The sequence below is a fragment of the Megalops cyprinoides genome, chromosome 2, assembly GCF_013368585.1.
Source record: "Megalops cyprinoides isolate fMegCyp1 chromosome 2, fMegCyp1.pri, whole genome shotgun sequence".
Lineage (NCBI taxonomy): Eukaryota > Metazoa > Chordata > Actinopteri > Elopiformes > Megalopidae > Megalops > Megalops cyprinoides.
This window is the reverse complement of record NC_050584.1, coordinates 12,896,404-12,917,068: the sequence shown is the minus strand read 5'-3', so window position 1 is coordinate 12,917,068 and position 20,665 is coordinate 12,896,404. Positions and strand designations below refer to the sequence as shown.

At 44.3% G+C, this 20,665-nt stretch overlaps 1 protein-coding gene across 1 annotated transcript in view; it reads left to right on the top strand.

The window, feature by feature from the left end:
- The window catches only part of LOC118772437 (E3 ubiquitin-protein ligase HECW1), an 86,259-nt gene that overhangs the window by 29,474 nt on the left and 36,120 nt on the right, over positions 1–20,665 (top strand). The window contains exons 5-7 of the mRNA XM_036520761.1: positions 225–319; positions 7,244–7,319; positions 11,985–12,154. Coding sequence (XP_036376654.1) covers positions 225–319; positions 7,244–7,319; positions 11,985–12,154 — 341 coding nt within the window. The remainder of the gene's footprint in view (positions 1–224; positions 320–7,243; positions 7,320–11,984; positions 12,155–20,665) is intronic.

The following is a 20,665-nucleotide window of genomic DNA, read 5'->3' as shown; positions in this document are numbered from 1 at the left end:
CATTTGCTTATTTTTGCCTTTCGCGGCATACGGGTCACACATCAGCAATGAACATGTACTCTCAGTGACGCATTGGATTAACATTATCTCATTGTCAAACCAGCTATTGTCTGGCCACAAGTGTCTGTGAGATTCAGGACAGTGGGTCATGTATGTGGAAAAAATAATGACTTGCCCTTAATCTCATCCCTCCCATCCCCCCACCCCCTTTTCCTTCCTTGCAGCGGAAACGAAAATCTGCTTTAAGTATTACCATGGCGTGAGCGGGGCCCTCCGAGCGACCACCCCCAGTGTAACAGTGAAGAATACCTCTGCACCCGTGAGTCCTCATCCCTCTCTCTTACTGTGCTGGAGGACTGCCCATGTCAAGGGGAGGGTCAAGTGGAGGGTCAGGGCAGAGGCTAGGGGAGTCAATGGAAAGTTCAGGGAAGGGTTATTTTAACTGTGGACTTTAGCTACGCAGGAGCTGCAAAATGTGAAATGCTAAGGACATCTCATTGATAGCGGGCTGTAGCGTCTAAGGATGAGGTTTTTTTGCTGCAGTCCACAATTGTTGGAATAGGAGGTGTTTATGTTATTAAGTGTATTAATAGGGATTAAATAAGGCTTATTTCTTTGTAATGTTGAATGAAATCGTTGCATAATTGATTACTGTCTCATTTGTAATTGTCTTGTGAATTCTGTAATTATAGGGGTTTTTTTTTCCTGGAATTATTTTGTAGATATGAATTCTCACACAATGAAAATGTATCTAATGGAGATAGTAGAGGAAGCAGTTAGCGTGGGTATTGGGTACTTTGGCTTGGAATCTGATGAAGGGATCACACTTGGCCATGATACTGAAGTTGTTGACCCCTACATTTGGACATTATATACAGGGAAAAAAGGGACATAGGTTGGAGCAGAGAAACCGCTGACAAGGAGAGGAAGTGGTAAGCAGAATTTTTACTGTCGTGAATGGGCTCAGCATGTCTAGATTTGATGAATAAAATTTTGCATAAGGATCTAAAAATTCTCACCTTGGACACTGGGCATTTGGAGCTCTATCCCCAGCTATGGCCCTCTGTACAAGAGTCAGACTGTATGGTCAGATCAGATCAGGCAGAATCAGAAAATGAGATATCTGTGTTACATGTTCATGAGCAATGGCGAAAGGGAAGTAAGGCTCTCAAAAGCTGGGAAAATCGTGATGAAGTTCAACGCAGGCAGCAGAAAGGAGAGTGGCGAGATGCTGTGTTGACTGTGTGGGCACAGGCGTTTCGCTCAACCTCACCCTCACCCTCTAACATTACAGTGTATTACATTACAATGCATGCATTTTAACAGATGCTCTTATGCAGAGCAAAGGATGGAAATCTTGACGTGTACAGTAGAGTTGCTCAGTGCCAGCTTGGTTCTCATGGTGATTGTGCTACACTAGTCCTCTGTTGTCAGGATTGTTCCTCTGATAGGCTTACTCAGGGTTCAAGGTGAAGACACCGTAGAGTCCCCTTCACCCTGATAGCACTTAAAAGCAAGCCATCCTACTGTCTAGAAATGAGAGCATATTCAGAAGAATCAGATGTGGAAAAGCCATCAGCCTCGGAAGCATTTTCCACAGTGCTTATCAGATGAACCCTCACAGTAATTGAACAGTCTGTCAAAGGAAGACGGCAGTGTTGAAAGTTTTTTTTAAGTGTCGAGCGGTTTCTCCCATCTGTCTGGCTGCTTGACAGCTTGGATTAGAGCGAGATTACTTTAGACCTATTAATACCACTCTTAAGGGGTTTCTTAAGGTTCTCATTTCTAATTGCATAAGGGCTGCTTACCTTAATACACACTCTGCATCACCCTCTCGCCAGCACTGCCACCTCCCCAGAGAGCAGTTCTGATTGGCTGCAGTCTTCTCAACCAATGCCTCTGAGCGAAAGCAGAGTGGAATTTTAAAGGGATGAGTGGTTGTCTGTTCATGTTTGGCAATTACAGGAGGGCACCACACACCACATGGATTCATAATATTGCGTATATCCCACCATTTGGTTAGTGAACACACCTAATAACCTGCCCATTACATTGCCATGAGGCGCAAATGTAAAATGCTTCATTATTTCCTGTGGGTGATGCCACTGTGCACTGACACGGAGCAACGCCTAATTTGCCCAATTTGCTGTCCTCTCATATCTAGAATTTGTAGGCTTTGGAGAAACACTGTGTGCACTAGTATTACATATTTGATAATGAGGGCTTTTGTGATGTGTCTTAAAGCATTAGTACTGTCCGGCTGCGCTGTTCTGCAGCCCCTGATGCCTGCCTCTGTCCATTAATACTCAGACTGCAGTCCCACATTAGGTTGATCCAAAGGTTTTGTCCATAAGCTCTCCATAACTGAAACAAGATCTGTAAGTAAATGCTCTCAAATTAGATTTATTCATTCTTAGCCTAAAAGGAAGCCTTTCTCTGCAAAAAAAAAGGCTAGATAATTAGCTTGCTCATCTCCTGTGATCCACATGTAAGTAATGTCTTCTTTTCGCCATGTGTTTGCAAACCTATTTCAAGTTTCATGCGTTGGTAAAAAAACAGATCACTTATGTGATTGAATTATTCTTCTTATTATGAATTGATCACTTGCTCTTCCAGTGCAAGCAAAGATGTTGTTATGCAATCCAAGACCACAGCCAATACACAAGGCAGCACAGTCAGGGGTATTTTGCATTTTATTTTTCTCTTAAAAATTGAAATTGTACATGCATTTGTATTTCAGAGATCACTCCCTCTTGACTTAATTTTGAACATGAACGCTTTCAGCTGGTCGTGAGGATCTGGGAGCAAAATCGGAAGTCAGGATCATAACTATTGCAGCCAGCAGCACATCACTCTCCTCCTGATTCACTGCCTCAGAAATGCTAAGTGGGCCCTATCTGATCTAAACATCGCTGTGCTATCCCTGGGAGCCAGTGCAGACAGAGTGTGGCGTCGCGTGCTAAAGGGGGAGTATCAAGTGTCAGACGAGCACACCTCCAGCAAGGAGGTTTCACTCACCTGAAGATGGATGTTACAGACGGTGTGTGGCGAATGCCCTGGTGTAATCGGCAGCCGGCGCAGTGTGATTTATTTGTCCGGGTGACCACCAGCTCAGATCAAGGGTGAAGCGTGAAGCGCTCACCTGGACATGCTGACTGGTTAATGGCTGTCTTCCCGGTACTTCCTCATCCAAAGTGATGGGCTTGGTCATGCTGTACAAAAAGGGCCACTTTGTCTGGTTTTTCGTAATGAGTTTTGGGGCAATCATCTGCTGACTCAAGAGAGGAAGCAGTATCTCCATCTGAGAGAGTATTCTACAAAGTGCTGTTTGGAAAGACTGGATATGTTAGTTAACTATGTACCATAAAAAAATGTTCAACAGAGTTAATTTGTGCTCTCGCTGAATAACAAGTGTTTTTCCAGGAACTGTACGCAATTTGGTACTCTCTTCCGACCAACAGTTTCCGTGAGTGTAAAAGACAGATACACTGTCAGATACAGATACACTGTGTATGTAGTTTGGGTAACATTGGATCTTTCGGTTAGCGCAAATGCATGACGTCTCTTTATATGTGTGTGAATGGCCATTCAATATATTGCATGCAAACTTCCACTTATTTAGGCTTCAGAGCAGATTTGTCTTGTGTTGTATAGAAGGATTAGAGCCCAATGTTATTCGGGCAGAAAACCAGCCCTAGCAAAGGGAATACATTGCACCAATTATCTCTTCCCCTCTTATCGCAGAGGGCATTTTATATGCCTGTTTTGCATAAAATAAGTGTATTTTATATGCATTTTGTGGGTGTGGTAGCAGTCATAGTTAATTCTCTTTGATGCTTTCCCAGGATGTTGACAGCTAATTGCAGTTCCAATCAAGGATTTGGGAGGAGAATTCACAGACAATCCCTTCACAATTATCCAAATCTAGACAAACCTGTCCTGTCTACAACTCTACAAATTGCACTTACTACTTCTGCATCAGCTTTTCACACATCCCTTCTCCACCCCATCTCCCCATTTCATGCCCCTGTTTATGGTGCCCACAGGGGAGGTCAACAACCTCTGCTCACAGCCAGGTGCAATCCCTTTGTCAGACTCCAAGCCAAATACGGTACTGCCATAACCACATCAAACACAATCTTCATGCTTTCATTGTATGGAAATTCATATCTACTCCATCATATTTTATGACAATGTCTGAGATGTAGCATTGTACGGCCCTGTTTGTACGGCCATGTATTTATTTCTCATTATTTGGTATAGTGTAGCTGGCTTGTGCTCCACAGCTCTTCCTAAAAACCCTAAGTAAACAGTTGAAATATCTGTACATAGTGGAACCTGAGGGCTGAGGGTTTAGGAACTGAAACAGCAGGGGCCCTGAGCCAGTTGTGTGCAGCCCTGACTGTTGAAACAAAAATGCATTTACTGATAACAATCAAGGATTAACGCTGTATTTAAATGTAGTTGTTTTGTTATGTCAGTCTGTAGATGAGGCTGATCTCTCTAAAGCTCTGTTTGGACGATGTGGTGTGTGCAATATCAGTAGGGAGGGCAGAGAGAGTCGTTCATCCTGTAGACAGCACTTTAAATGACCAGTATCATGTTGTTGTAATTTTAGAGGGTTTGTTTTTCTTTGTCTTCAGTACATTAGTACTTCTTTATAAAGTTATGGTTAGTGTGCACGCATTTGATGTTTCCTTATGTAAGCATTTGAAGGAGAGACATACAGGGTGAAAGACAGAGTGTGTGTGTATGTGTGTTTATCTTTGTGTATGATGTGTGTGTAAGTGTGTCTGTGTATGGGTGTGTATGCGTGTGAGTGTATATGTGTGTATGTCTCTGTACATATGTGTTGTAACCCGGTGGGAGAGCGAGCCCCATGGTAACAGATCATGCGCGATAATATCACCCAAGACCACAGCAAATATGGTTTGTGCATTCTTTCCAGTGGGTGTTTGATGGAGGAAAAATCAGGCAAACAAGTCCAATACAAGGAAGTCCAGCAGACAGGTCCAGGCCAGGCACATGTCAAAGCACAATCCATGTGTTTGTGTGAGTGTGTGTGTGTGTGTGTGTGTGTGTGTGCGTGCGCGTGTGTGTGTGCACGCATGCACGCATGTGTGTGTGTGTGTGTGTGTGTGTGTGTGTGTGTGTGTAAAGCTCCTCTCTGAGCCAGGTGCTGACTCACCCTGCTGCTGTGTAAGCCTTTCACGTGGGTCCCGGCAGCCAGCATCCGCACTGCAGGGGAGATTCCAGCCTCCTGCTTCCTGCACTTTTCTATTATTCTGATTTTGCTAAGTGCAGTGCACATGTCTGAGAACATTCTAACAGGTCAGTTGCTTTAACAGACCTCTTCCCTTCACATAATATCTCTTCATTTACAAAACAAGGGTCATGTGGTCAGTTTTAATAGATTGGCATTCAGAATCAGTGCGCTGCTGTCTGTGTTTACAAATGAGAAAAATGACAGTATAGTCAATAAAGCAGAGGCAAACAAGCAAGTGAACAGTCACACTACCATTTAAGAGTAGACAGTATTTGCAAAAGGAAGTCGCTCAGATACTCCAGACTACTCAAAGATTGATCTTGACCCGTTCCTTTGATGCGTGTAGCAGCCTGGCTTTGGAGGGGATCTCATTGCGTACACAAAGCAGGCCTCTTTGCATGCATACGTGTCTGTCTGAGAGAAGCAGGCATTGTATTTCACAGCAGGTGTCCTCAACTCTCTGCCGTCTTTTCTACGCTTTCAGAAAATCTCTAATCTCTGTACTCCCATGCCCAGAGGGCCCTTGAAAAGAGACAGGCATTATGCTCTGAGAAGCGTGGCCTTCACACCGTGACTGAAATCATACAGCTCTCAATAAACACGTCGACACCACTTAATAAAATAAAATCACTGTCAGCCAAAATCACATTAAATTTTGACACTTAAATGTTTGGCCACATGAGACATACAGTATCTCATCCTTTCACAGTACTTCTGCCATTGGTTTTCTGTATGCCTGCATACACTGAACTGTACATATTCTTGTAAACATGTTTTGTCATATGAATATGAATAAGCCCTGGTCAAGTAAAATGATATAGTTTCTCTTTGTGAGGACATCTAGCAGTAAACAAAGATTTAAAGCATAATACAGGCACCATGCAGGAGATTTTAATCTGTCCATGTTTGTCATTAATCTGTAAAGTCTGGTTGTTTTGAAGGGGAACCAGTGTTGTTTTTTTCTGTTGTACAGTCATGGAAAGGATTTGCATCTCATTTTGTGCAGCTGGTCAGAAAACGTGAACTTGATTTTCTCAGTATGTGGTTTTTAGTCTGTGGTTCCAGAAATGTTCATGAAAATCCTTCATTAATCTTAATAAATCGGGTTACTGTACTTTGTTTTGGACATGAAGTAAAAGGAATCCTGTCTGAGTATTGACATAGTTACAGCTTACTTAAACAAAGGGTAACCCATCTCAAAGATGGTGTTGCTGAATTCTGAGGAAAACGTGTAGATTAAGTGTATTTAGAAATGGATGGAACACACGTCCCAAATAATACATTTAGATTTAAAGAGATCAGTTGACGCAATTGATGACACACACACACTTTATTGACCGAATGACAGCTGGTGAGAGAGGCACTGGTGAGAGACGTGTTAGTGAGAGATTCTGGAGGGAGAGGTACTAGAGACAGAGATGCCGGAGAGAGAGGTGCCGGTGAGAGAGATACTGGAGACAGAGATGCCGGAGAGAGAGATTCTGGAAGGAGAGATACTGGAGACAGATATGCTGCATGTGCTGGTGAGATAGATGCTGGAGAGAGAGATTGTGGAGAGTGAGATTCTGGGGAAATAATCCATGGCAAAACAGGTGTTGGTGAGAGAGATATTGGTGAGATAACTGGTGGCGAGAGAGGCACTAGTGAGAGATGGGTTATGGGCGAGAAGCTGCTGAGAGGTCTGGTGAGTGAATCACAGGTCTTCCCTGTCAGGGTGCTGCAGATGTAGTTTTCCTCTTCTGAGAAGACCACTCCCCTGTGGCTGCCTGCTCCTCGGGTTCCTGGAAACAGGATCAATTGTGCCCTAATGAACGTACTCTATTGATCCATCCGTTTGCGGGGCCTGGTGTAATGGGCCTTAAGTACTGCATTCCTGAGGAGGAGGAGGAACAGGAGGCCCGGCTGATGTCTCATCTCTCTCTCTCTCTCTCACCCTCTCTCTCGCTCTCTCATCACACACATTTTTCTTCCACCCAGGTGTTCAAGCCCATCACCAGCGAGGAGGTCACTCAAAGCCAGGGAAACCGACGGCTCATCAGCTTCTCCCTGTCAGGTGAGTGTGTCGCGCGTCCTCCCTTGGGATGTGTTGCAGCAGCCACAGAGGCACGCTCGCAGGCCGGGCTCTGTCAGGATCGCTGCGTCTCCGCGAGTAACGGGCAGTCAGTGTAGCTCAGGGGTCAGGCCTTGTCCTGACCCACGTGCCGTTACTGTTCCACCGCATTATGTAGTGTGGGATAAGGTTTGCTGAATATGTTGCAATAGTGTGTCATTGTTGTAGTCATTGGTGGTGGACACACAGGCAATAAGAGAAACTGGGCACAGTGTATGGGTCAGAGCACATGCAGGGTGCACACTCTCTAATGCAGTAGCATCTACACCCTGCTGTGGCAAAAGTATTTTTGTTTTCCAGTGTTCTTGACTTTCATTTAATCGTGTGTCAGCAGCATTGGATGTATTAGTCAGTTCTTAAAGCAAGTCAGATTTTTAATTATTAACAGCACCTTAGGCCCTTTTTATAGGCCATAGAGCTTTAACGGACCAGGAGTTTGAAACAGTGGCCTCCATTTCTCAGTACTGTGTTTCTCAGCATTGCTATGATGCTTGCAACCTTCACTTTTCAGCACTGTGTTTGTTTCTCAGTATTGCTATCGTGTTTGCTCCCTCATTCGTATGAACCTGCGATGGAGCGTTTGTGATGGTGCGATAAACTGACAATACCTGTTTTATATGAGGCTGGCATGAGCTTATCATTGCCCTGAGCTATGCTTGTCCTTTGCTTTCTAAAAAATAATTTAAGTGCTGAATAGCTGCTTTCTCCCGAAACACCTACAGGCTTTTCCACATAACCCCGCATCTCAACCGTACTGAGTCAGTCCTCTCAAAATGGAGTTACAAAACAGGACACCAGGCCCCTGGACATGTCATTGTTCTTATCCATGTATGATCTTATGTAAGTGTTTGCATCTTAAACCCTTCCCCTCAAATGTTCAGTTACCATGCTGACAGAGCTGGAGAGTTCTCCTTTGCATCTTCAAGATTCCTTCGCTGTTTACTGTCGCAAGTGTAGTCACAAGAGTTACGGCTTTTGTGAACTCCAGACGGCAGGTGCTGAAGGTGATTTTAGGAGTTTAGTGAGTTGGAACACACTTTAGCAGTAATCTGTGTTTTACAGGGTGACATGCCAAGCTCCTGTGATTTTGGGAGTGATTTTTTTAAATGTTTGTCTTGGCTGGTATACACCTGTCTAGATCCTCGGTTGTGGGTTGTTGTTGCTGTACCTGTTTATTCCGTCATGAGTATGTCGTTGTCACCTGAAAAATTAAGCATGCTATTAAGTGACAAGAGAGTATTGCATGGAAAAAGTAATACTGGCTGTTAGAGGTCCTCAACACGAGTCTCCACTTCGATGCGTGTAATAAGCTTCAGACTAATTTTGGAAGGCTGGAATAAAAAGTTGGGAAAAGAAACTTTGAGAGGATTGCATTTATTGCCTATTAAATGGGCTGAGCATCCATGATGCTTAAGTGAATTTTTCTGAAAGAAAAAATTATGGCAATTCGCTTCTGTGCCTTTGAGTGCACAAATAAGCATGGGAAACCAAATTACATGTAATTTTATGGATTCCCTGCCAAAAGGAGAGATCAGTGGGACTCAGCTGTTAACCATAAAGACTGATTATCGGCGGCAAATTCCGCTCTCAGCCAAGGTACAGTAGATTGGGCAGCTAGTGAGATTGTCTTGATAACAGCAGTCATTGTACAATTGATTAATGTGACATTGTTAACTAGTTAATGTCATATGGTTGTATCTGTCATATCATTTTATCATAACAGATTTAGGTTTAGATTAATATTTTAAAATGCTAATGCTTTAGGGTAGTGTTTTATTGTAAGATCAAGATCAGGCACGATGAGATATACAGCATTTTGGTATGATTATTGTCTTAATCGTATTATTATTAATAGCCATAGGTGCGCTCTAAGAAGTGAGGTGGTGAACAGACAATAAAAGAAAAGACAAGAAGAGAGTTCAGCTATGCACTGCAGGCAATCCATCTCTCATGGCACAGCAAATGCTGTGACCAAGCGATGAGGCCGAATATGTCATCACTCAATTATTTGACTATGACATCATTGACTGAGTACTGTTAAGAGGCTGCTATTTCAAATGCTTATTAATTAACAAGAAAAATACAAGAAAATTCTAGATTAATAGGCTAATCATCACTATGCATGAAGGACAGCCCAAAAACCTGCTTCCAAAAAGATATTGAATCTGCCTGAAATGGCATACACATTTACCATTTTACTATGGTAATATATAATATACACACACACAGAGTATATGTGAGTCTGCAGTAAGTCATTATTTATGCCAAAAGAACTGGAGGCTTATGCAGTGCCTGGGGGAACTGTTTGAGTATTCGATCTGAGGAGCCGTAGAGTATTGGAATATCAAATTCAAAATGCAGATCCCTAGCGTGACCGAGTGTGCGCAGCGGGATGCCTCTGGCTGAGGGGGAGCGTCACACATATCAGCAGGTCCCCTCCTTTGTCGCCCTGACTGACACGCAGCAGCTGTCCTCTGCTGACGCTCAGCACTTTGCCGTCCCGAAGGGCCGAGGTGTTCCTGACCTCATGAAGGCTCATTCTTCTTCCAGCTTGAAGTGGCTAGCTCTCAGGCTACCCTGGTCCCGTCACCCCTCCTGCACACACACACACACACACACACACACACACCTTTGTCAATATGACCCCCTAAATCTGATCCATCTATTCTGTGCATTTGAATTATACAGATGCAGTAGATAGTTGCTTTTGATTAATGTAATTTTCCTCAGAGGTCCCATTTGACTACATTATGCATTTCATCAGTCACGTTGCGCTGAGCCTGAGAGGCAGAGTGAATCATAACTCAGGGCAAGTCTCCTCAGTTTTTCCATGCATTATTTGTCTATGTTGAGAGGAAGTGTAGTTACTGGGCTTAGAAACTCAGACATCACCCTCAAGTTGAGGAAGCGGTGCTTACAGCAGTTGTGTCCCACACCACTAAACCAGACAACTCCAGAAATACAAAACGTGTGCATCCTCCAGATGATGAATCTTCCTTATTCCACACTCCCACAAGTTATCTATAATTCAGACACAGAGCGGAGACAAACAACGCCCTAGCTGATTTGTCACATGCTCTGAAACAAAACTTAGAACAATGCATTTTTGCAAACTGTACAATGTACTTAACAGTTTTGTGCAAGGCAATATGTATTATTGTATGTCATCTCTTACTACATGCTTGTCATTTAGGCATATCTTGAAGTTCTATGAAACACTAAATTCATCAAATGTATCTGAAATAACCGCTCCAGAGTTTGCCTGTTCCTGCGGGTCTTGATGATGGGCTAAATATTTTTGTCTGACAGTATGGAAACAGTTTTTTTTTTTCCTACCGCCCTGCCTGTCTCTTTATATAATTTATTCATAACCACTTTCCAGTGGAGGCGCAAATCTGCTTTTAGCATGGTGATATGAAACATGCAGAGACAGAGCTGGATGCACAAGAGCGTTGGTGTGACTTCCCTCTGCACTATTTAAGTGTACAGCAATGCTTTGGAAACAAAGGGCAATAATACCCTGTTAATTCTAAGTGAGAAGACAGACAAAAGGGCTGATTGCAGTTGAAAGGGATGACGGCAGTGTCGGCCTGCATCGGAAAAAGGGCGCTCCTAGCCTCTGTTCGTGATTTATCAAGGGGTCCGACGAGACTCCAGGCAACAGCCTTTTCTCACAGCGTGGGCTTTGATCAATGGAGAGTCACAAGCGAGAAACAGATAAGCATAGCCCTCTTGTCTGTCTCATCAACCAAGGACCACGCTGCCATCCACCACTGAATAAGCTACAGCACAGATCTTTAAGCGGTGAAGCTTCTTTACTGCATTCATTATTGTCAATTTGCAATGGCTGAATATTGAAAGCGTTAGACAGATCTCCGCAGATGTGCCTTGTGCATTTCCTCTCTCGTAATTACGTTTTTTCCTTTGTATAGCTTTTTCATGTCAATTTTCTTGTGTGTTCTGAGAAGTTGGTTCAGGCTCTTGCCGTGATAAGATTAACCCCTCTTCCTAAACAATAGCCTTGGAATTACCGTTTTAAGAGGAGTTTTCATTGTCGGTAAATATTTTACATATACTCCATCTCTGTTGATGAAATAATGTATCAGGATCAGCTGAGTAGTCTCGTACACTCTTCAGTGTACAACACTGTGTTCAGTTGTTAGGTTAATCCCAGAATAAACAGGAATATACTATAGATGTGGCTTCCTTACACCCTCCAGAAACATCTAACGGTGATTGCAATGAAGAAGCTATTTGCATGTTGACACTGTTTTTACCCTTTGAAATGACAGGTGACATCGTTTTTACAGTATGCTGAAAGGATGTACATTTCAATGCTACGGTGGTTGCAGATGCTGTTTCCAAGGAAACTGCTTCAATGGCTGTGTGTTAGTAAAGCCTCTGTCAGAGTTCATCTAAATGAGCAAGCCCATGGGCACGGTGGGCAGTGCTGGGTAAAAACCCATAGCCCCCTTAATCTGTAGTAAGTCTGACCTCTAAAAGGCTGCATTTACCTTCCATGCTGAATCTGTTGTGCCAGCCTTTGACTGCCCCCCTGGGGGTGTTTAGATGTATGCTCATGCCCTGCCCCTCTCCCCTTCCCGGCAGATTTCCAGGCTGTTGGGCTGAAGAAGGGGATGTTCTTCAACCCTGACCCCTACCTGAAGATCGCTATCCAGCCCGGCAAGCACAGCATCTTCCCTGCCCTGCCCCACCACGGCCAGGAGAAACGGTCCAGCATCGTTTGCAACACCATCAACCCAGTGTGGCAGAGAGAGGTGAGAGGGGTAGTCTGGGGTTTCTCACGCTGCTGCTGAGCACATCGCTGCAAGGCAATCGTTCCTCACGTGGCTGACCTCAGTTCAGTTCTCTTCAGTATCTTTCAATTTGTAAAGAAAAGGTGCTTCATGTGTGGGTTGTGCAGGCTGCCACTGTCTGTGCCTGAGTTAGGATTATGGAAGGTTATCTGGAAGACTCCATTGTGTCATTATCTTATGTGCGGAGGTGTCATATCTGTGTGAAGGAGTTACTTTGCCTCAGGGTAGTTATTTTATGTCCTTGGTCAGATTCATTGATGTAGTAGTTACTAAGGTAAAAGACAGCCTTAAAGCATTCTGATAAAGGCAGGCAGAGTTTGAGTAGAAGGCTTTCGGAAGGTCTTAGAGTGGTCTGGACATGGTTGACTGGTCACATATGGGCTGGTTGTAATGAGCTCTCTGATTGGGGAAGCCCCAGCTGTTTGCTCACAGATTGTCCCACCAATGGGACCTTGTGGTTTATTCTCTGGGATTGATTTCTTTTCCCTGTGCGATTCTTTCATAGTGGTGCCTTGAGATCTCAGTAAATTGAGCGGTGCTCAATAATTCCCTTAAGTATGATTTATAGGAAGAAAGGAGTTGGGAGTGAGTTTTCAATCAGTGTTTGCATAGATTATCTGGAGCAGAGCCGCTGTTGAATGTTAAGACAAAATTGGATAACAATGTAAGAGGCAAATGACTCAATTGCAATTGATTCCTTTTCTTTTGTCTTCATGTAAATTAGCATAAGCCTATGACAACCATACAGTCTACTCATCTGTGATATTTCACCTTCTAGAGATGAATGTTGTTTGTGTTGTTTTAGATTTTTGGGTGGGGTTTGGGGTTTTGCCTATTTTACCTTTGGATCCCTCCACATTGCAGACGGGTTTTTGCTGTCATACTCTTGAGCAGCTTTGTCTCGATGACACCAAGGCTGGTGCACTGTAGAAATAGAAGCCCAGGTGTCCTGCTCGACATCATGGGAACTTCACAGTTAACTCATGACATTTGGGATCAAATTTGGGAATTGGAGTTAAATGCAGCCCATTAAAGAAATGCTCCTAAAAGAATTCCTCATGTCCAGCTTAGCTACTCAAATAGGAAAAAATGTTACATTGTTGGTACACATTGGTATTTGGTACACATCCATTTTTGAAAGAACAGAGTCAGTTTGGGTTAGAATGCTTTTTTAATGTACTTGGGTTTAAGAATATGGGATTCTTACATCTCCTAGCTACCAGTGATTCCAAAAGCATTTAACATATAAACTTCATATGTGTGTGCAATCCTATTTTCATGTGGAAACTATAAGGTACTTCAATAGTGTGTGAAGTAGCCGAAGCTGACGCTGGCAGTGTCTGAGGGCAGAATGGTAATTGAACAAAGTTTTCAAATTGAACAAAGAATTCAAACTTGGAGTACTGGGTTGAATTTCTCTCTTCTGCTCAGAAGACATCCCATTTGCAACTCTTTGTAGTTCTCTTGAATTTTAAGCATTTGTTTTTGAAAGTGGTTTTTCTTTGACTCTGAGATGTGCCTTCGAGCAGAAACTTAAAAGCAGTGACCCAGGGGATGGGTGTTCTGTGGTGGTTCTCTTTTGCTCTTGGACAGCACCCTATCAAATCTGACTTTAAACTGAAGTTGCACTATATGCATACTGTCTTCGTTCTTGAAATGTACTTTCTGTAAAAGCTCTGCCTGTAGATAGTAATGTCATCTGACTTCCTGTTTTTATTTGCGTCCATATTTTTGTGTTCATATTGTTCTAAAATGCAATCCATTAGCACAGTGTTATTATTTACTAGATAGTTATTACTTACTAGTTAGTCTTTGGTCTGCAAAAGAGTTGAGCTATTATTAGTCTGCGTGTGAAACATGACTGGACAGTTGAAATCTTTGTGGTTTATTTTTTGCCTAACACCATTGCCAACAATTTTGTTACCAAGCCAACCAAGCATCAGATGAAACTGTTTGTGTTAGTGTTACTATGTTGCATTAATACGCTGAAGAATTCTCTCATACGCAGACAAAGTTTGCTGGCAACTTTTAATACTCTAGTTAAAAAGAGTCATAGAAAGAAATAGTGGCCACGCTTTCACAATTACCCTGTCTCTGCTATTTAAATATAGTGATATCTTTATCCCTTAATACTCTCGGTGACAGTCTCACTGTCTTTGGATGAGTTGTAGATGTGTACAGAGCAATCTTGGATGGGGTTGTCCAATGGGATGCCCTGATGTTCCCCATTGATCTTACACACACCTTGATGGAGAGATTGTTGTGACACCCACGGCAGTACCAAATCTGTCATCCCCTCCATAACACTTGTAAGGCGTCTCCAAGACCAAACTGGTGAGATTCAAAGGCACGTGGGGCCACCATGATGAAGTGATAGCAAGATCTCTGAAAACACTGTCAACCTGTGACTCAGAAAAGAATGAACCCACCCAAACCGAAATGACACTTGATCCATCAACAATTGGCTTTCATTAACTATAGAGAAAAGAGGGTCCGTGGTTTTGACAGATCATAGGTTCCTTCAGGCTACACGTCAGCTTTTGGTGTCAGGATACATGCATGATGTCGAATGTCATTGATGGCTGCTCTTCCGCAGGACCGGCTTGCTTTGATGAGTCTTCGCAAAAGACAATCCTTTATGTCCTTTATCAGGGAGAACATTGGGATCGATACCTGCCCACACAGCTGGACTATTATTCTTGACTGATAGTAAATATTATTTGGGGTGCTGCGTGCCTCTGATTAAATCTGCACTGCTCATCATGTGAGTGATTTGCTGGAGAGGCAGGGAGATTACCTCTGATGGCAGCCAGAAAACAGGTCAAGGCACAGGGAGGGGAATAGATGGGTGAGGGAAGAGGGTTCATTTTCTTTTCATCTCCATCTTTGCCTCCTGAGCGGAAGGAATCCGCTGGGGAACCGGCAGACTTATTTTTACATGTGACTTTAATGAGAATATTCCCGTTTCCCCCCTGCTGGGCTTGTGTAGCACGTCCAACACCACCCACAGCCCGTTTTGGCTCCTGTGCACGCCTCGCAGGCCGGTCTTTTCCTTGTGGTGCAGTGGCCCCGGCCTCATCTCTGCGGGGTTGCTTCTTTGGTAGGGATTCAGGTAAACTTGCAGTGGCACACACAGGATCTAAAAGAAATACATATGACTCTTACTAGCTCCATGGTATGGGCGTGTGAAAGAGGCTCAGGGCCTGCTCCGCTTTCACAGTAATGGCTCCCTCACATGCCTGATGGGGCAGTAAATGCATGGGGATGAAAGTACCACGTGCAATCCCAGGTCTGTCTCCATGGTGATGGGCATTTGAAGGGTTAATGTTACAGCGGTGAAAGGCGTGAAGCCTCGCTCTGTCTTCACGGCGATGACATCTCAACAGGGTTAATGTCACACTAAAGCACAAGGGCCGGAGCGGGAAGTGGAAAGCAGGCTTTGTGTTCCACGGGCACATGTCTCCCTTGGGGGTTAATGGTGCTGTTAAGCGGAGGAACAAGGGGCGGGGTCCCAGCTGTCTCTCCGTGGCGATGGGTCCCTGTGGGGTTAACGATGCAGTAACGAGCAAGGCCTGGTGGTCTCCACAGCGATGGCTCCCACTCAGGGTTAAAGGCGGAGCGATGTGACGGAGCAGGAAGAGCAAAGCTTGCGCTGACGCGGTGCCAGGATCTCCGTGTTTACACCAGTAAACAGGGGCTTCCTGTGGGAGCGCAGAACCAGCGCTCAACCCCCCCCCCCCCAGCTCCCCTGTTTGATATTCGGAGCAGGCCTGCCCTTCGTTCTGCAGCGGACTCAGATACAGCTCTCACGGCAAGGGCAAGGGATTCCGGGAGCGCATCAGCAGCCTCCCGCAGCCTCCCAAACAGGCAGGAGCAGCCCAGTTCTTACCTCTATCACGTATTTACAGCTGTGGCAGTACGTTTGAACAATATACTTCTCTTGCGGTGTTTTAGGGCTTCACTGATGCAATTTAAACAAGTTATACCTGCTTGTCTGTTATCCATCACTTGGAAAAGGTTTTGATTGGAGTTCGTACGCTTTTGTCTATTATTACAGCTTTGTTTCCTTGTCATCCTAGTCATACTGTGTCTCATTATCAGCATCCACTTTATCATTTTCCTAATGGTAGTACATTTTTAATAATGGTATATTTAAGTACATTTTGTACACCTGTGATAGCACAGCTTTTATGAGCATACACATACATGTTTTCCCAAAGAACACTTACGATGAAAGGGTGTTAATGAAATACTTTAACAGCCCACTTATTTAAATTTTCAGATGGGGCTCTGAATATTTTTGCTTGCATTATGCATTTGTACCGCCTGTCTTATTCTGAATGGTGCCCCCCCGGGAGCTTCCGGCAACTTCATCTTTCTTTTTTTTTTTTATCTTGAGTGTCTGAGTATTTCCCAGAAGAGGAGACTCTTGTACATTGTTTTAAGAATGACTGAAATCTTTTGAAACATCATTATGTAAGTATAAGAGATATAACCTCACTAATAATCAGAAGAGTCCAGGGAGCAGTATCCATGGAGGCCATCTCAATGTTGGAGTGTCTGTGTGTGCGTGTGTGTGTGTGTGTGTGTGTGTGCGTGCAAGCGTGCGTGCTTGCGTGCGTGCGTGTGTGTCTGTGTGACAGAGGAAATGAGATTGGAAATGCACTGAGCTCCACCAGCAAGGGAGTCTGAGGTAACGGGAGCGATTCCCACTCATGCTTAAACCCATTTGTAAAACGTCTCCTGTTCCGGCTCTCCTAATGGCCTGGGTGCCGCTCTCTCTGCTTCACGCTCACCGTTCGTCCCAGACCTTTTTGCCCCCTTGGAGTCCCAGTCTCACCCCTGTCATCGGGCTGCAGGATAGCTGACAGCTCCCCAGCCGGGTGCGACCTCTCTGGCTGTCTCCTTCGCAGCACGCGGTCCCATGGAATGCCGGAGTTATGACATCTAACACAACTGGGCCGTGGCAGCATGTTCTAGTTTAGTCTGTAACCCTTTGGTGCAGCGGGGGGGCAGTGGCTGTTGAATCGGGGCCGACAGGCAATGTGTTGCTTTAGCACGGGAGTGCTTTTCTTTCTCTCCTGTGCTCTGGGAGTTAGCCTTTCCCAGGAAGGTTAGAGCTGCAGACAGATGTACTCATGAATCTTGTCTCCTCTAAACAGGTTGTTCAGATGTACCAGGGTTGAATATAGTTGCTTTTCTGAGGGTCGATTTGCGCTCCTTGAATGAATCATTCACTTGTGTTCTGAGACAAACCATCATAAATTTTGTTTGCTAACCACAAGCGACCTGCTGAACTCCTTAGATGTCATGTGTATTTTCTAGAATGGCCATCCTTTAGCTAATGATCGTAGCTAATTATTCCTTTGAATGATATTGGATGTGTAAAAAATATCATCTTGTTGCCTTATGGTTTCCTGTGAGGTATTAGCAACTTCAACAACATTTTCCAGAGGCAGCCGTGGTTCTTCAATGACACTTTTAATTGCTAAATGAACGCACTTTCTTAGCCCTTGCTCACGTAACTTAGTTCATGCTATGTAGCACGCGTGTTACATTACATGGTTCCTTATGTTTTCAGTAGCGTTATTATGCTTCTCATATTTTTCACCGCTGCATTTGCTATACTTTGTAACGTTAAATCACTGTTTCCTCCTAGCTAACGTTAGCTAGAAATTTTCCAATCTAGTGTTCTAATCACCGGCAGTTTGACAGTACGTGCAAAAAGGTTAATTTCAGTTAGCGCTGCTGCGGCACATCATCCAAACAGGACAGCATTTCGCTGTAGATCAGAATGGTACAGCTAAGCACTGATCTTTGGTTCTCCTCCAAAACTCTTGTGCGGATCTGTTAGACAACTGCAGCTGCCTGCAGTTAGTAAGTGCAGATCCATTTAAAAAAAAAAAAAGTTTAAAATCCATCTGTAACTGTGTAAGTTCGTGTCAGATGGGAGTCCCACTTTTCTAGTGCTCTTACTTTCTGAGAGTTATTGTCTTCTTTAGAGAGTCGTGGCGGAATGGACCAGAAATCGGAATACATCAACAGGAACGAGCAGGCTGTTGGAAACAGTCCTGTAATTTGTGCACCTCCGGTGGCGGCCTCCCTGTAGCCAGCGCTGCTATGAAATATTCATCAGCGGATTAGTGCGAGCGGCAGCCAGTGTGGGGTAAATTAGCCCTCCCTCTGCTTGTGCAGACATTGCTCCATAGAGAAAAGTGAGTCAGAGGGCAATGGGGGCAACTTCCGCCCGAGAGTCGCGTTTAATCGAGCTGCTGCAATTGCCTTGTACAATACACATCTCCCTGTCTGCCCCAGACGCCTGCTCCGCTGGAACTGTGTGGGGCTGAGCAGAGCCGTTTCTTAGCTGTGCGTGAGGTCAATGCTCAGTAGTGGGCCCTGTAAGATGACAGTGAGTTGGCCTGGAGCATGTTCTGCTGTTGAGGATGGAGTGGCAGATCTGAACTGGAATAAAAATGTGAGAAGGATGATTGTGCACATTATGAGCGCCGTCTTGCATCAAACATTCTTCAAAACGGGCGAAAGTATCGGTCACATTTGTGTTACACGTGCAGCACTGAAGTATGACAAGCCGCTCATGTCACTTTGCACTCCTTCTCCCGGGTCTCTCCAGGATAAATGCCAGCGCGGAGGTGCCAGCTCGATGACCGATTTAATGATTGTCGCCTTGGATGATTCCCTTTTCCGCATGTCATGTGTTCCCTTATTGCCAGAGATGGACAGGGCACTGTGTCTGTGTGCACAGCAGACTTAGCCACAGTGTGCTGTTCTATTCCAGTAGTCTCAGTACCGCACAAGATGAAGTGTAATGTATATATAAAGACAAATGGGCACAGGGATCAATCAGGGCATGACCTCACCCTCACCGCGAGTAATCCCTCTCACTTTAAACGTGTTTTACAGATACACCCCCGTCACACTTTATCCAGTCTGGCGTATTTGCAGCCTCTTTGTCAGGCGCATTTTTCCGACGCTTTTCAGCTCTCCAATCTAGCATGGGGAATGCGTGCTGTGTGCTGCCATTTCGCTGTCAAACAGCTGATAAGAAGCTCTCCATTTTCCTCTGAGCACATGCAGCATTATTGCGGTTGAGAGGGCCTGTGGTTTGTCCTGCCATATGGGATTTTGGAACATTTATGAAGTACAAATTAAATTGCTTTCTTCTGTGAGGATATGGAGCAGACTGTGGTTATATTGTTTTATTTCATTTAGACATTTTTGTCAGCCGTGATCTTTTGGTCCACACCCCAGTGCAGTAGGTGGCAGTATGCACCTCTGATATGCTTTGTAAATCCACCAAAGAAGAAGAAGGCCTTATATTCTAGCCCTTTATAAGTCCTCTCTTTAGCTAATGGTTTGCTTACTTTGTGACACTTAGTGACAATCACAGACTTAGCCACAACAGCCTCTGGCTTAACAGTGCCTGTTAGTCACTCTCTCACTACCGTAGTTAACATGCTGATGTTGAATTGCGCTTAACGTCATGCTGAGAGTGTGTTGTTTTAAATCCCTTGGGGGTGATTGCGGGCATGTTAATTATAGTAATCGGGAGTCATTCAAACAAATGACAAATGTTATGCATTTGAAAACCTGCAACACGGATCAACTTCCACCTTTCTCAAAGCAGCACTGTCCTCCCTAGCGTTGCCAAACAACTGAAGTTGTTTATCCAGGCAGCTTGTGTCTGCAGGCTAATGCCAGCTAATGTGCAACATATTTTCACTGTTCTGTAGTTCCAGAGCGCCCTGCGAGCTGGAGAGGCAGGGAATGCTTGGTTAAACTTAAGTCAGACCAATCAGACAGGGCCTTCTAGCCGGGCCCGTGGGATGGTTATGTGAACGTCCTTTCTTCAGTGCGTGAGGTGCTTGCATGCCATCCACTGATCCTTTCTAATGCTCTCTCTCTCTGAATCCTGGCTCGTCGATAGACACCTCTGCCTCGCCCACATTCCCACGTTTCTCACTGCCCACACAGAGACCTGAAACGCTGCAGAGCTGTAACAATATATAAACCGCATACAAGGAAAACGGTGTGTGTGACGGCATGAGTGGGGTCATAGCAATGGTAATAACAGTGTATTACAAAGCACTAATGCACCTGTGATTTCACCTTCTCAATGCAGATCAGCTGTGGAAAACGCATGGACCTGGCATTTGCTCAGAAAAATGTGAGCAGATCCTAGTCCCTTGCACAATAAAAGAGTGGAGAGCCCTATATCTGCCATTTATACTACGGAACATGGAACCGTAATGAGCACATAATTCTGTGAGATATGACTGAACATTGACTTTCTGGAAAATTCTGGAGGTGTTAACACCAAAACTGGATTGCATGTTCAATTTAATGGATAAGATGAGTTGGCAGAAAAAGACAGAAAATAGAAATAATGCAGATGGGGATAATATTGGACGTTTTCACCATTTTGGAGGGATCACATGGATTCAAGGCACTGAG